Raw genomic sequence first — 15,007 nt, forward strand, 5'->3', positions numbered from 1 at the left:
GAGAAGATTACTGTGGCCATCGATGAGGGTAAGACAGTGCATACTACCTACCTTGACCTGGCCATGGCATCTGATGCAATATTTATTTATTTATTTATTTAACATTTGTTAACCGGGAAAGTCCGACTTGGAACAAAGCCAATTTTCAGCGGCGGCCCGGGGAGAAATGCTCCAGAAGCATGTCTTTGTGATGTGGGAGGAAACTGGAGTACCCAGAGGAAACCCAGATGACCGCAGGGAGGATATGCAGACTCCACACAAAAGGCACCCCAGCCGAGAATCGAACCGGAGAACCTCTTGCTGTGAGGCGACAACACTACCGCTGCACCACTGCGCCATCCAAATATACCCTCTTGGGTATTATAGATAAACTCATAAAATTGGGCATAAACCTCTCTACATCACCAGGTGGGCAGACAAATGGCTCATAGATAGGACACGGGTTGTTAGAGTGGGGGAATCCACATCCAGCAAGACACAGGTTACCAGTAGAGTACCACAGAGCTAAATGCTGCGCCCTTCTTGTTTGGGATACATTTCTCAGATGTCAAGGCAAATGTAGATGGTCTTTGGCTGACCATGTTTGCTGATGAGTGGAAGTTGTGGGCAATCACTGACTCCCCAAATGATGCTGATATCCTACAGAAAGGCCTGACATAGACTAATAATTGGTGTCAGAGCCATTGCCTCAAACTAAATATGAAGAAGTGCATAATAATACCCTTTGGGAAATCAAATATCCCTGCAAATTACAACACTGATACCACCCCATGTAAGAATGGGCCCAATGGTGAGAGATCTGGGGACTTGGTACTCAGATAGATAGCAATCTGAACTTTGACCACCATGTGTCCACTGTGGTGAGGAAATCCTTCTATGCATCTCCGATTATAAGTATGGGCATGTGTGGCATCCAGATTCAAGGATGTCATAGTACCACTGTACTTGGCACTCATCAAACCAATAATTGAGTACAATGCACCCTTTAGCTTGTACCTCGCCAGGCAATTGCAACAGTTGGAACACCCTCAGATGTTTCTCACCAAAAAAATACAGGGTATAACCAACATGTCATATGCAGACTGATTAAAAGCCCTATCACTATATTCAGTTTCCTACCAATTACTGAGGGATGATCTGTGCCAGACTTACAAGGCCGTTTCTAATCCAGCCCTGACAGAAATGTTGCACATTTGCAAAATTAACTGCTCAAGTGTTACCATCTCCAGAGATCTAAGCCTGAACTCTGACATGCATAGATCATGCTGGAGAGAGGTATGCATCCTAGAGATTACCCCTCCTCTGGAATAGGCATGTTCACATGAAGTAGACCCCTTCCCTGACCATCTTCAAGCACAATCTGGACCGATACATGGGGAATCACAAATTCACTACTGGGTGGCATCCATGTCCCTTATAGACAGAGGTAGTCTGTAAAAATAGTCAAAATTCTGCTTACTGGCCCTAGTAAGGGCTCTTTACCCATTAGCCTAGTGATTTCCTATGAACCTATGAATTACGCAAGGCCAAAGTAATTCTCATTACTCCACTTGGGTCAAGACAAACTTAGCTCTCCTTCTTCAGCCCTACTTCATCTACAAGTTTTGGCCTTCCCTGCTGTTAATATATCACTCATGCTTCATGCTTTCACCATGCTCTGATGCCAAAAACTTAGCTACTCCAGTCCTAATGATAGATTAATACCCACATTTTTGCAGATACAGCTGACTCTATCATTAACCCTTACCACTGACATTTACTCTTAAAACTTACCATGAGAAATATACTCTGTTTTCTATATAGGCAATCCACAAGAGTGTGGACCTATTTTAAGTTCATACTTTGACAGTCTTTATCTGTCAGAACTATATGATTCGGGTTTATTACTTCTTCTGTCAAAGTCAATTTAGTGGCTATTTCTCAGTTTCATTAGGGCTTTACATTCCATTTCCCTAGTGTTATTAGGATTCTGTTAAGTTTTGTTTTCTTATGGGACCTTTTGCCTCAAGCCCCTAGTTAGGAACCTATTTCTTTGCTGAGATATTTACCTAAAGTTTGAGAATCTTACCCTTCTACCATGAAAATATGCAGCCTTATCTGACCTAAAATCTTCTTTATCTTGGAAGATCGCATCTCTAGTGGGTATTACTTCTGCATATAGAGTCTCTGAACTTTACGTTCTTTCTATCAAACCTCATCATCTGCTTTTTTGGGGGGAAAAAGAGAAGTGTTCACATGGCTAATTCAGCTTTAATGCTGGATGTTGCTATGGAAACTAATTTAACTCAATCTAGCAATTTGCCTCTTTTATTCCCAGAGTATTCTAATCATGGAAAATATCTTCTTCACATTACGGGTGCCTTCAGACAGCTTAGATTTTACATACACCCAGAATCAGACCAATCAGAACGGATGGTCAGTGTTTTCTTTACCAAGCATAGCCTTCCAAGATGGTTGGCCAAATTTATTGCCTATTACTGCAACAAGCATGTCAGGGCTCTGGTTGCAACTCCTACATCTATTCCATTAGACCAGCTGGTACTTCCAGAATCCTTTTCCTTAACTCTACTTTATAGATATCTATGCAATGTCAACTTGGTCTTTCCTGAACACATCTTGTAAGGCACTATAAGCTGGGTAAAAATTTCATGTCAAGATCTTCCTTTGGAGCTATTATCATCAGGAGTATATTGCAGGAAATTGGCCATCTAGGAGACTGAAACAGGGACTCTAACAGTTACAGAGGACAGACTTCTTTTATCAGGGATGACACTTTTAATGACAGATCTTTAAGAAGGACCATCTTCAGCAACATATCCTCCCTCCAAGTCCAACCTATTACCTCATCTTCCAGTATGGTGATCACATTCATATGATAGAAAACATCAGCAGCAGACTAAAGGAAGGTTACTGAAGCGATGGAAGATGTGGACTAAAAGTACTGTAAAGGAGCCTAAATGTCACTATGCATACAGTGGAAGAAGGCAGGGTACATCTGCATTTCTGACTATAGCATACAGAGAAGAAACCATTTTCGTGTGATAAAATGCTCAAGTATAAGTGTACGTGCAAACTTTATGGGGTGGGGATTAAAAATATAATGACTTGTTTTTTCTGTTAGGAGTGGTGGATATAATAACTTGCATTGTAGAGGTGGCATGCAGGTGAGTGTGCACACATTTGTGTGCATGTTTGGGGGGGGGTGAAGTAAAACTACAGCAGGCATAAGGAAACGATTGGACAGGTATAAAGGCATCAAGAATAACTGGACAGTAAATCTCTAAAATGGGAAGGGATGTGACAGAGTAAGAGGCAACAACAAAGCAATGGCTTCATTATACCTGCCAGATATCACTACATTGTTTTCTCTGAAATAAATAAGAAAATATAAAGTATACTTAAGTTTTAACAACCTAACAATGAGAAGGAGCATCTAAATGTTCATCAAAAGATATAGCATCTCTTCTAGCATAGGGTTGTAATTCAAAGAGCCCTGTAGAAAAGGCTTACCTGTATTCTGCTTCCCCCGGTACCATGTAAATATTCGTTTTTTGGTTTTCATTCCTTCTTCACATCTACAAAAACAAAAGTTAATAAAGTAAGAAAAGCTGTTTGCTAAAAAAAAAACAGATAATTAATAAGTTGTTAATGCACAACAATGCAAAATGCATGAAATTCCTGGTAAGAAAACTATTCCTATATAATTTAAATGCAATTTTTAATGCTGAAAACATTACATTTTCATATTTATTGGTTTATTCAGTTCAGGATATAATTTCTCTCTCAAACAGAATGATTCACTTTCCCCATTATGAGAAATATATGTATATATTCAAATCTGAAACATTACAACAGTTTTATAAAGATCTCTCTCTCTCTCTCTCTCCATGTTTTTAACATTTCCTCACAAATCCAAAAGTAAAAAATAAGCAGAGGCAAGGCCCCAGTTCTCCAATAAATGTAATGGTACCATTAAATTTATTGGAGAACTGGAGCCTTGCCTCTGCTTATTTTTTACTTTGGATTGCTCTTCCTTTATTGCAGAAGTACCTGGATATTGTTGGGTGGTTTTATTATTTCCTCACAAATATTGCTTTCTGTTACCTAAATGAATCAGTAACAAGCAATTTTCTCTGACACTGTGATACAGCATGAGTTCTAAAATACCACGTAAAAATAGTACAACGCAGCAACATGTCACTGTTAAAGGATCATTCATTTAGATCTCTCAGAGTGGAAAAATGCCAATGTTGCCTTTGATTGATTATTTTTCTTTGCTTGGATGAGTGTATGTTAATCAGACAGGTGAGCGTGTACAAGGACTCTTTCAACTAGGACACGGACACAGTGCATGATAGTGATCATAAGTGTGAATACTACAAAAATCAGTTTCGTGGAAAAAATTCACACATCAGAAGAGGAAGGCATGATCATATTTAAAGGAGTTCATGACACTCTGTCTAATATTCAGTACAGTGAACCTTAAAACATTCAGAAAAACTTCTTGATCTCCACTAACTAAAAAAAAAAACAAACAAAAAAAAAAACACAGCAAGAACTATTTTCTGCATGGGGATAACCCCCACCCCCGTGCCACCATACCCGTTCCTAACTAAACCCACTCTGACATCAGTATGGAATGGGAAAATACCCCTCCCCCCAATGTTCCACATCTTGCAAAGAAATAAAGCCAGGGGTGTGCAATCAGTTCAGTTTTGATCACATCTACCAGCTTTTTTCTTTTAAATCAATTTACTTCTTGTACAACCCAAATGACACCCATTAAAAGATAATCACTCCCATATTCTCCACCTTCCTTATGTATATATTCTATTACAAAGCAGCACTACATTTATCAACCATTTAAATTGCCTTAATTTTACACACTAAGCATGTCATTGGCTTTTGTTTATTCAAAATAAGATCTGTTCACATTTGATGCACATTTCAATAAATGTGACGTAAATCTTAAAATCATGTTCATCTCTCAAACTGTGCATACAAATAACTGGTTCCTTCAATTGTCTTCAATGTTTGAAATCATTAATAAGACTGTTTATTCTGGACATTGGATCTTTCTTTTGGAACTCTTCTTGCCGATTTATGATTTTCCTTCGAGGGACAACTACAACAGCTTCTCTCTAGAACTCCTGACCACCACAGTTCTGATTGCCTTTATTTTCTTGTGACAGTAATGGCTGTGATAAATATGGGTTCTCATCTTCCTTTGTCATTTTTGTTATATGTCAATTCTTGACAAATGTCTACAATTCTTACTATATGGCTTTCTAAATTCACCATGAATAATAAAGGACCGCAGTTCAGATGCTCGATAAACTAGCTCAGCTTCAGCCTGCATACTTTCCAATGGATTTTGCTCTCTTATTTTACTTCCTACCATCAAATCTTGCAGTCGTCTGGAGTTTTGATGCATGGTAGTATGTCAGATGATTTTGTTTCTTTCCCACATGTCACTGTACTGATTTACAGATGTCAGGAATGTAGAAGAAGTAATTACTGATCTTTTTTTTTTAATTTGCCTGCCCATTAATATGTAGAGTCCCAGCAACACAACATTCCTATGTTCCAAATCTGTGAGATGACAACACTTACAGCATTTGCCATTATATTGTGTATGAGCTTTTTTTGCTATATGGATAGCTTGTTCCACTTTCCATTTGAGGATGGACAGAGAAGTCTACAAGTTGCATGTCTGAATTCCGATTCATGGCTTGTGTTTTGTATATTCTAATAAAATAAGACAACATATTTTTTGCTGATTTCTTACACCATAAATTGCTTTGTCTCATACTCAAGTCATACACACACCAAACTCAAAAGTCTTTGTTCTGATAAACAGTGGTGGATTAAGTGCACTTTGGGCCCTGGGCAGCTTTCAGGCCATAACCCTGAACACCCACACTTTTTTGGACTATGTATAAATGTTAATATTCTACCATGATATATCAGGCATGACCGACTGGCAGGAGGTGTCCAATGGTACACCTAAGAGATATTAGAGGAATTTTCTCTCCCTCTCTCTTGGTGTTCACCAGGGAATGCTTAGTGATAAGCCTGCTGTTGGGGATAGGGAAGTCTTTCTACCCTGCACACGTCTGCCATCACAGCTCTTACCAGAACATGCAGCTTAGCAAACAAAGAAAGAAACACATGCCTAAAAGATCCACAATATATCTATATAACCAATTCAGTCAAATGTTAAAGAAACTGTAAATGCTAGAATTAATGCTTCAGTCATATATAAAACAGACTGATAACCCAAGACGAGAGGGAAGAAACCTTTTATTAACTTATTGCCCTCATTAAATTATTTCCCCAGTACTTGCATACTACACATCCCGGCAGTCCAACCCATACACCTCTCAAAGTCTCAGCCTCAATGCCCAATAGAAAACATGTTTTTTTGGCATGAATACTCTCCTTTGCATAGAAGTTTTTCACTAAAGTGTGGCCCATGTCTACAAGTCAGAATAATTGATACGTTCCATCCCTTCTCACAGGATTATCCTTTTTTAGTTTTACTGCACTTTTTCAGTACAGCTTGGTGCTTTACACAAACTTAGTTGTTTATTTGCTAAACTAGCAGGTCCACTAGAACAATTTATCTTTTTTCAAGGGTAATTCACAAGCACTGTCTAGTTAAGTTACTATTCAGAGTTGTACCGTTTTTTTGAAAATACTGAACCACAATTGACAGGATGAAGCTATTCATCTGTTTACTAGGACTCACAGCTGCAGCACCTAATGTTATACAAATCCTGAAAGCAAAAAAGGGACCTTTATTGAGTATCCAGAACCAGTATGTGTTAACACAGCACTTCACATTGTACATAACATTACTGGTGGAAGGGTTTTTCCTCCACAAGAGCTGGAAGGCTCCTACTGTAATTCTTTTCCAAACAGCAGTCTTTTCAAGCAGAAGGCTGCACAGACTACAAAAATACTAAAAAATGTTTTTCTTTCTTGACTTTATTTAAAGAACAAGTCAAGAATGTCCACAACTGTCAAGATGGATGGATACCACCAAATGGTATTGACAGTAGTAAAACATCCTGTCTAGCGGAGATGAAGGAAAACCTAACAGCTGATACATGTGCAGACCAAGGGAGCACAGGGAATGTTTGTCATTATAACTCATAAGACATGAAATTGTAACCAGGTCTGCCTTCAGCAGAAAATGACAGCTATTATAAAGATAATGTAAATGTGCAGGATGTCTGCTCCCTACACTACTTAGAAAAGGCTTAGATTTAAGTAAAACTGTTTTAAAGAGAAACAGTTCATTTCTTCTGCGTTTCATGAAAAAGTCACAATGGGCAGTAAACTCTTGAGAATGGCATGTTGGCAAGAAATGCAGTGCTTTAACAGATGTTTTTTTTTCCTTTTGAACAGTCCAAAGTGATTTAACCAGTTACAGATGCTGCCCTGATTTTCTGATAAGCATATTAACCAGTCAAAAGACATCTGAGATAACATTTTCATGATATTTCTTATCCCAGATTTAGCTTACATCTACACAGCAATAACACAGAGATGTAAAAACATTTCATTTAAAATAAGAAATTCCACTGCTTACTGTAAAATAGTTTGTTTATATGAAAATGTTAGACATATTTAGGGGTAAGACACAACTGAATTGTTAATATTAACTAGCAATGATCTAATGTCACTTATATCTGCTGAAAAAAATGCAGAAACAGAAATTTCAAGTTCCTTTTGTCTCCTATTCAAGCCACCACAGGAATTGCAAGATAAACATATAATTGTTTTAAGTGATAACAATTATAAGAAATCACTTAAGATGCTACATCTGTTATCATTGCTTCTTTCTTGTTTTTTTTAACTTGGCACCTATGTAAACTTTTTTGCAACAGATGCGATACAAGATAACATGCACATTATTCTAAGTAGAATGCTTGAATTCCAGTGCTGTGCATGTGAGATGCTCTAAAAAAAACATTACACTGTTATATAGTACTTTTGATTACCACACAGCCTATAATATAAAAAAAGTGTCACACACTTGCAATTTTGTTGTGTCTTTCGGCTTTTCCCGGTTAGGGGTCGCCACAGCGGAACTCCGGTCCGCTAATGATTGGCAGTAGATTTTTATGTGCCGAGTTGCCAGCTCTGATGCACAACCTTCAGCGAAGGTATGCCCATTCATGCATGTCTCCACACAGAAGACGCTCTAACTGAGAATCGAACAGGACAACGTTTTACTTTGAGGTGACAATGCTACCGCAGCACCACCACCATCACACACTTGCAATATGTTCTTAATTTCCATGGAAGTAGGTTCTGTACACTTTGTGTTTCCCACTCATACTCTTATTTTTAAAATTAAATTCCCAACTTTCTGCTGTCATGATCTGCATCAAAATAATAAACATAATTTACAAAAGGAATTATCTGATGTAAACACGGTCACCCACAGAAATTAGTGTTTATATAATCTACATTTTTTCACACTGAGCTCAATGGAGGAGGGGCACTGACCACAACTCTGATCTGTGATACTTAACAATAACTATCCTGTTTTCCTGCTCATTTTTGCAGTTATACTGCTTATTCTTACAATTTATTGCACTTTTTATTGCACTTTTTATTGTCTGCTGCCTACTTTTTACTGTATTTTATTTGCTATAAACTAATCTGCACTCTTGTACTGCAATAGTCTGCCTTACCGGGCCTGTTAAATCACTTTTGTGACTGCCTCATTTTTTGTAAAGCTTTTTTAGGTAGTTTCACTGTGTAAAAGGTATTGATTGGAAAATTTCTCCATTTGTTATGCATCTGTTTGTTGTTCTGATTTTCCTGAAAGGAGTGCATCATATAACTGATGTGTTTGCAGTTGAAAAGCATTCTGTAGAGTTTCCTTGCTCCTTGGTCTGTTTAAAACTTTCATTTAGTGTCTCACTGCTGTTTTTCTGCTGTGATAAACATTTCTGTAGTATTTTCTGCCTAAAACGGTGTAGCTAGTAGCTGTAGCATTGTCCAGTTTCAGGATTGCTGTCTCTGGGCTTAGTTATTTGTTTGCTGTGGCTGCTTGTTCTGAGCACATTTTCCAGGCCATCTTGGATTAGCAGAGTCCATTCTTCACTTTAATGAGAGTATAGTGTTGATTGGCCACTGGATGGTAAAAGTTGGCTGGTCTAGGGCTTGGAGTAAGCACCTCATTGGTTCTTTTGAGCTTTTTAAAAGTTGTTTCAGATTGGACCTTCTGGTACTTAAGACCTAACTTTTTGAGGGTTTCTGCTATTTCACACTGAGCTGAATGGAGGAGGGGCACTGACCACAACTCTGATCTGTAATATATAACAATACATATCCTGTTTTCTTGCTTATTTTTACTAGTTATTGCTTATTCCTACCATTCATTGCACTTTTTATTGTCTGCTTCCTACTTTTTAATTGCATTTTTGTCTGCTGCCTACTTATTACAATATTTTATTGCTATAATCTAATCTACACTCTTGTACTGCAATTGTCTGCATAACCGGGCCTGTTAAATGGCTTTTGTTACTGCCTCAATTTTTGAAATGCTTTTTTAGCTAGTTTCACCATGTGAAAGGTATTGAATGGAAATTTTCTCCATTTGTTAAGCATCTGTTTATTGTTCTGATTTTCCTGCCAAGGAGTGTTATCATATAACTGATTTGTATGCAGTTAAAAGCATTCTCTAGAGTCTCCTTACTCCTTTTTCTGTTTAAAACTTCCATTTAGTGTCTCACTGCTGTTTTCCTGCTGCAATACACATTTCTATAGTGTTTTCTGCTTAAAATAGTGCAGCTAGTAGCTGTAGCATAGTTACCCATTCACCCTCCCTATTGTTGTCTTGTTCTTAGACTTGTTGGCTTTGCAGTTGCCCGCCCCTACTGGAAATTTGATCTGGGACACTCGTCCCAGTCCAGTCTCATTAGCTTATTCTAGTTAATACAGAAAGAACATTTGAGAAGGTCAACATGCTTAGTTTCTTAACCTTGAATTATCTTCTATTCCTCCTTTCTCCCTTTCCACTCAAAAAAAAAAAAAAACAACTTTATTCAGCTGCTTTTTACAGTATTTGTGTTTCATCCTCCTACCCTATTACTTCATCTTGCTTTTTCAGCTACTTGTTCTTTAAAGTGTTCAATTGCAACTTTTCTGCTGTATTTATTACTGCTTGCTTTTAGCCTGATTAAATTGTGTTATTCTAAGCCTCTTAGTTTGGGTTTAAGCACTTGGGCTTTAGGCCTACCCCTTAGCTCTCCCCAGCCTCTTTCTCTCAGATTCTGAGAAATATGGATGGACAATTTCCTATGGTTTCTCCTGCCAGCCTGGTTGATATGGGCATCCTGAGACATTGTAGCAACTGCCTCATGTATATGGAAAACCATCTACAATTACCACCTAGGAACGCAATTAGTGAGAAGTGCAATTACATTAAGAACTTAGAGTCTATGCTCTCTCCCTCACATGCCAGTATATCTGGCACTGAAAAGGTTATCAGTGCAATCACTACACCTCAAACACCACCCACAGCTACACAACACATATCCACATATGTGGAGGTTCTCAACAAAAACATACCCAAACAAAGGAAACCTCCAAAGCAAAAACATACGCAAACTTCACAATCCGCCATACCACATTCCACATATAGTCCACACACGTGAGTCTCGCAACCACAAATGCCTAACCTTAAACCCAACATATCAGTCATAGGAAACTCCATTGTGAGACACACAGATGTGCCTCTCGCCAGGCTGGATAAGGAGAAAATCATGGTTAGTTGTCTGTCAGGTGCCAGAATCCGCCACATCACACACGCACTCAAGTCTCTCAACAACAGGTACTGTTATGACTCTGTCATAGTTCATTTTGGGGTGAACAACTTCAGACATACCTCTCTGGACTATATGAAGAGAGACATGACTGAGCTCACTGAATATGTGCCCCAGGTAGATATGTCCCTAGCCTTAAGCAGCATTCTACAGTCACGCAGAATGATGCTTCAATACAAACAAAAAATGACTGACTTTAACAACTGGCTTAGTTTCTGGTGTCATTCTAGGGGCATCCAGTACCTGACAGCTTGGGAAGATATGATTGACAGACCACAATGGTTTGCTAGAGATGGCCTGCATCTGTCTCACTTGGGCTTCAGCCTTCTGGCAAAGGCCCTTGCCTCCTCCATAGTGCCTTTTTTAAGAAAAGTCCTGAGGTCGATAAAACCAACATAAAAATTTCAACAAAATGCAAATTAAAGGTCATGATGCTAAATGCTAGGAGTCTAAACATGAAACTGCACTCATTGCTAGAATTCTTAACCCTGGAAGATGCTGACATTTGTGCAGTCACAGAAACCAGGCTCAAAGCTGTTGAGAGCACCCCAGCCTTACCTGGTTACTCATCCTATCATAAATTCAGACCCCAGATTGTGGGCAGAAAAGCCAAAGGAAGTGGAGTTTTAATATGTGTGTATATATATATATATATATATATATATGTGTGTGTGTATATATATATATTAAAGACACACACACCACCAGACTGGTCAAACAGTATGAGAAACACTCCAGGTGCAGTTAACCATTGACAAGACCCCTATTCAAATCATAGCTAGTTACAGGTCTCCAAATTTGGCTCAAGATGCCCACTCCACCTATCTAGACCTTTTCAAATCTATCAAGATTCAATCCTTTACCCTGATCCTTGGTGACTTTAACTACCCAGCCATACACTGGAAAAACTATTCATGCCAGAACCCAAATGCCCAGAGATTCCTCAATTTATCAATGCAAATGCCTTGGAACAGCTAGTCGATACTCCCCAAGAGGTGATAATATGTTTGACTTGGTATTAACCAACATGAGTAACCATTGCAGCACCCCTACAGTATCATCCTCCCTGGTAAGATCTGACCATAAAGCAGTCACTTTCGAAGTCAGCATCTCCCCTGAAATCCCTCTAGCTAGGGTCAAACAAAAAAAACTTCTCCAAATCTAATTACAAACTCCTGAGGGATGGTATAAACAGCTTCACACCACCCTCCCCCTCTGTTGGAAATGTCACCAGTGTCCAAATCTACACCAAAGTACTATACAAGCATTTGTATAGATGCATGGAATCAGGAATACCTGACAAGGCAAAATCATCCTCCGCAAGGAAGAGTAAACCTGTCTGATGGACATCACCAATAAATAAACCATATAACAAAAGGAAAAAATTGCTGTCCAGGACCAAGAAGAAGCAGGTGCCCAATTGGAAGCAATCTCTCCTTAGCCTGAGCAAGCAAATAAGAGCACTAGTGAAAGCCTCTAAAGCCAACTTTAAGTCCAAATTGGCCACATCTACTAGAGACAATCATAAGACCTTCTTCGCATATGTCCGCAGTCTCAAAGGAAGCTCCCAGATCTGTTTAGGACTGGTGGTCAAGGACACCACATTGACAAATGCTGTAAATATAGCCAACCTACTGACTGACAGATTCAGCGAAAACTTCACCCCTTTGTCCCCCCATCAGTAAATCAGGACATCCCCAGTACCTGCCCACCTCCCCTTATCTCCAGGGAACAGTTCATCAATTCCCTCTCAAAGGCAAAAAATACAGCCTCCATGGGACCTGATAACATCTCATGTTACACCCTACATGAACTCAGGCATGAACTTGCAGCACCATTAGGCACCCTATTCAACCAAAATCTGAGTACCGGCTTTGTCCCAGCTGAGTGGAGGACAGCCACTGTCATCCCTTTACACAAAGGTGGAGCATCAATGATCTGGGAAATTACAGACCCATCAGCCTAACCAGCCTGATCTGCAAAGCCATGAAATGGATCATCATGGACCTCATTAATAGGGACATTGGCAACTTCCAAACACTTGACATCACAAAGTTTGGCTTTGTCAAGGGGAGGTCATGTCTAATAAACCCGGTCAACGGCTTTGAAACAGTCACCAAAGCTGTGGATGAGGGGAAGACAGTGCACACCCCTTACCTTGACCTGGCCAAAGATTTGACACTATTCCCCACTCGGGCATAATAGATAAATTCTCTCAACTAGGCATCAACCCATATGTTATAAGATGGGTAGCAAACTGGCTCAGTGATAAAACTCACCTATTCAAAATAGGGGAAGCCACCTCGAGCAGTAGATCCGTAATGAGTGGCGTACCCCAGGGATTGGTCTTGGGCCCTCTGTTATTTGGAATATACTTCTCTGAAATGCAGGTCAAAACCAGTGGGCTATGGCTGACCAAGTTGGCAGATGACTGCAAGCTGGGTGTGGTCATTAATTCCCAAATTAATGTGGACATCTTCCAAGAGGGTCTCACCCAAACAAATGACTGGTGCCAGAAACATGGCCTCAAGGTGAATGCCAAAAAATGCATCATTACCCCTTTGGGGAGAGTGATGTCCTCACATATTATCACATTAATAATGTCCTAAGCTCGCAATCAGTCATGAGGGATTTGGGCACCCAGGTTGATTGCAACCTAACTTATGACCACCATGTTGCTTCCAATGTATGGAAAGCTTTCTACATGGCCCACCTCATAAGTAAAGGTATCTCATCCAGGGACAAGGACATTGTAGCATCCCTGTATTCTTCCCTTATAAGGCCAATTACTGAGTACAATGCTCCCTTCTGCATGTACCTCGTAAAGAACATGCAACAGATGGAGAGAACACAGAGGTTCCTCACCAGAAGAATCTAGGGCCTCAAATATCTACCCTACACAGAAAGGCTAAATGCCCTGTACTTCTACTCAGTTTCATGCAGACTCCTCAAAGATGACCTCTGACTGGCATACAGAGCAATCTCAGACCTTGTCCTAATGGAACTGCTGCGTTTCTACAAGTCAAGCTCCACTTGACTAACCTGCATGCGCAACCTCAATCTGGTCTGTGACATCAATGGGACTTGTTGGTGGGCCAGATTTTTGTCCCAGAGACTTCCCCTTTTGTGGCATAGACTCTCTCCATGTCATGCAGAGTACCTCATTATCCATTTTCAAGCTCAACCTGGATAACTGGATCTGAAACAGAAAATACACCCCTGTGATTCCATCTGTGTCCCTGCTGGACAGGGGCTTTGGCTGCTGACTTGTCTAAACATGGGATGAACTCTTGGTTAGGCTTATAAGGGCCTCAAGGCCAATAGCCTAGTAACTTCCTATGATCCTATGATCCTACAAATAATGAGACAGCAAAGACAAATCGAGACATATATTCAGTCAGGTCTATCAAATGTAAACAATACTAATATATGTTGTCCTGTAGAATTGCAAAGAACATAATCAGCGTTTAACAATACCAATGGGATATAATGTCATGTACAGTGATAAACTATTTTAACCATTTTAACTTATGTTTCATTGGTTAAAACTAATATAAATAGGCTAAACAGGAACAACATCCCCAAACCACAGTAATAAAACTCATACAGCCTTTTTGCAAATAGATGAAATACAATACAGCAAAGAGTCTGAATGAATAACAGTGAAATTTATCCAACCCCTAACAAACACAATAGTTTGGACAAACACATCCAGACAATTGTCAAAATGTGCTGTCAGACTGTATATATATATATATATATATATATATATATATATATATATATATATATGGATTCATGTCATAATCTCGAAATACTGAAATCTCGAATTTCAGTTTTTCGAGACCATGAAATCGAATCCACACAACACCGAAACAGCGAAACCGCAAAGCCCAAAACCACAAAATTCAAAACACCTAAAACACAGCACACACCAGACCTCACATATACCTTAACACCCACACCACAACATAAACAAACAAAACAATAAACATCCACAAACCTACAACACAGGGGGGCAAGCCACCCTGCACCCCCCCATCTGGGGGGCTGAACCCCCACACACCCCCCTACTTATATATACTAACTCAGAGATGGCACAAACAGTAAACAAAAGCAAACACACACCCATTCTACAGTCCCTCACACACACATCACAC

The 15,007-nt window shown here is 39.4% G+C and overlaps 1 protein-coding gene across 1 annotated transcript in view; it reads right to left on the reverse strand.

The window, feature by feature from the left end:
- LRRK1 (leucine rich repeat kinase 1) overlaps window positions 1–15,007 on the reverse strand; it is a 2,417,153-nt gene that overhangs the window by 973,940 nt on the left and 1,428,206 nt on the right. Inside the window, 1 exon segment of the mRNA XM_044078686.1 lies at window positions 3,511–3,575. Within this exon segment, the coding sequence (XP_043934621.1) occupies window positions 3,511–3,575 (65 nt within the window).

This window comes from Protopterus annectens, chromosome 7.part1 (assembly GCF_019279795.1).
Source record: "Protopterus annectens isolate FY-2018-M chromosome 7.part1, PAN1.0, whole genome shotgun sequence".
In the NCBI taxonomy this organism is placed as follows: domain Eukaryota; kingdom Metazoa; phylum Chordata; order Ceratodontiformes; family Protopteridae; genus Protopterus; species Protopterus annectens.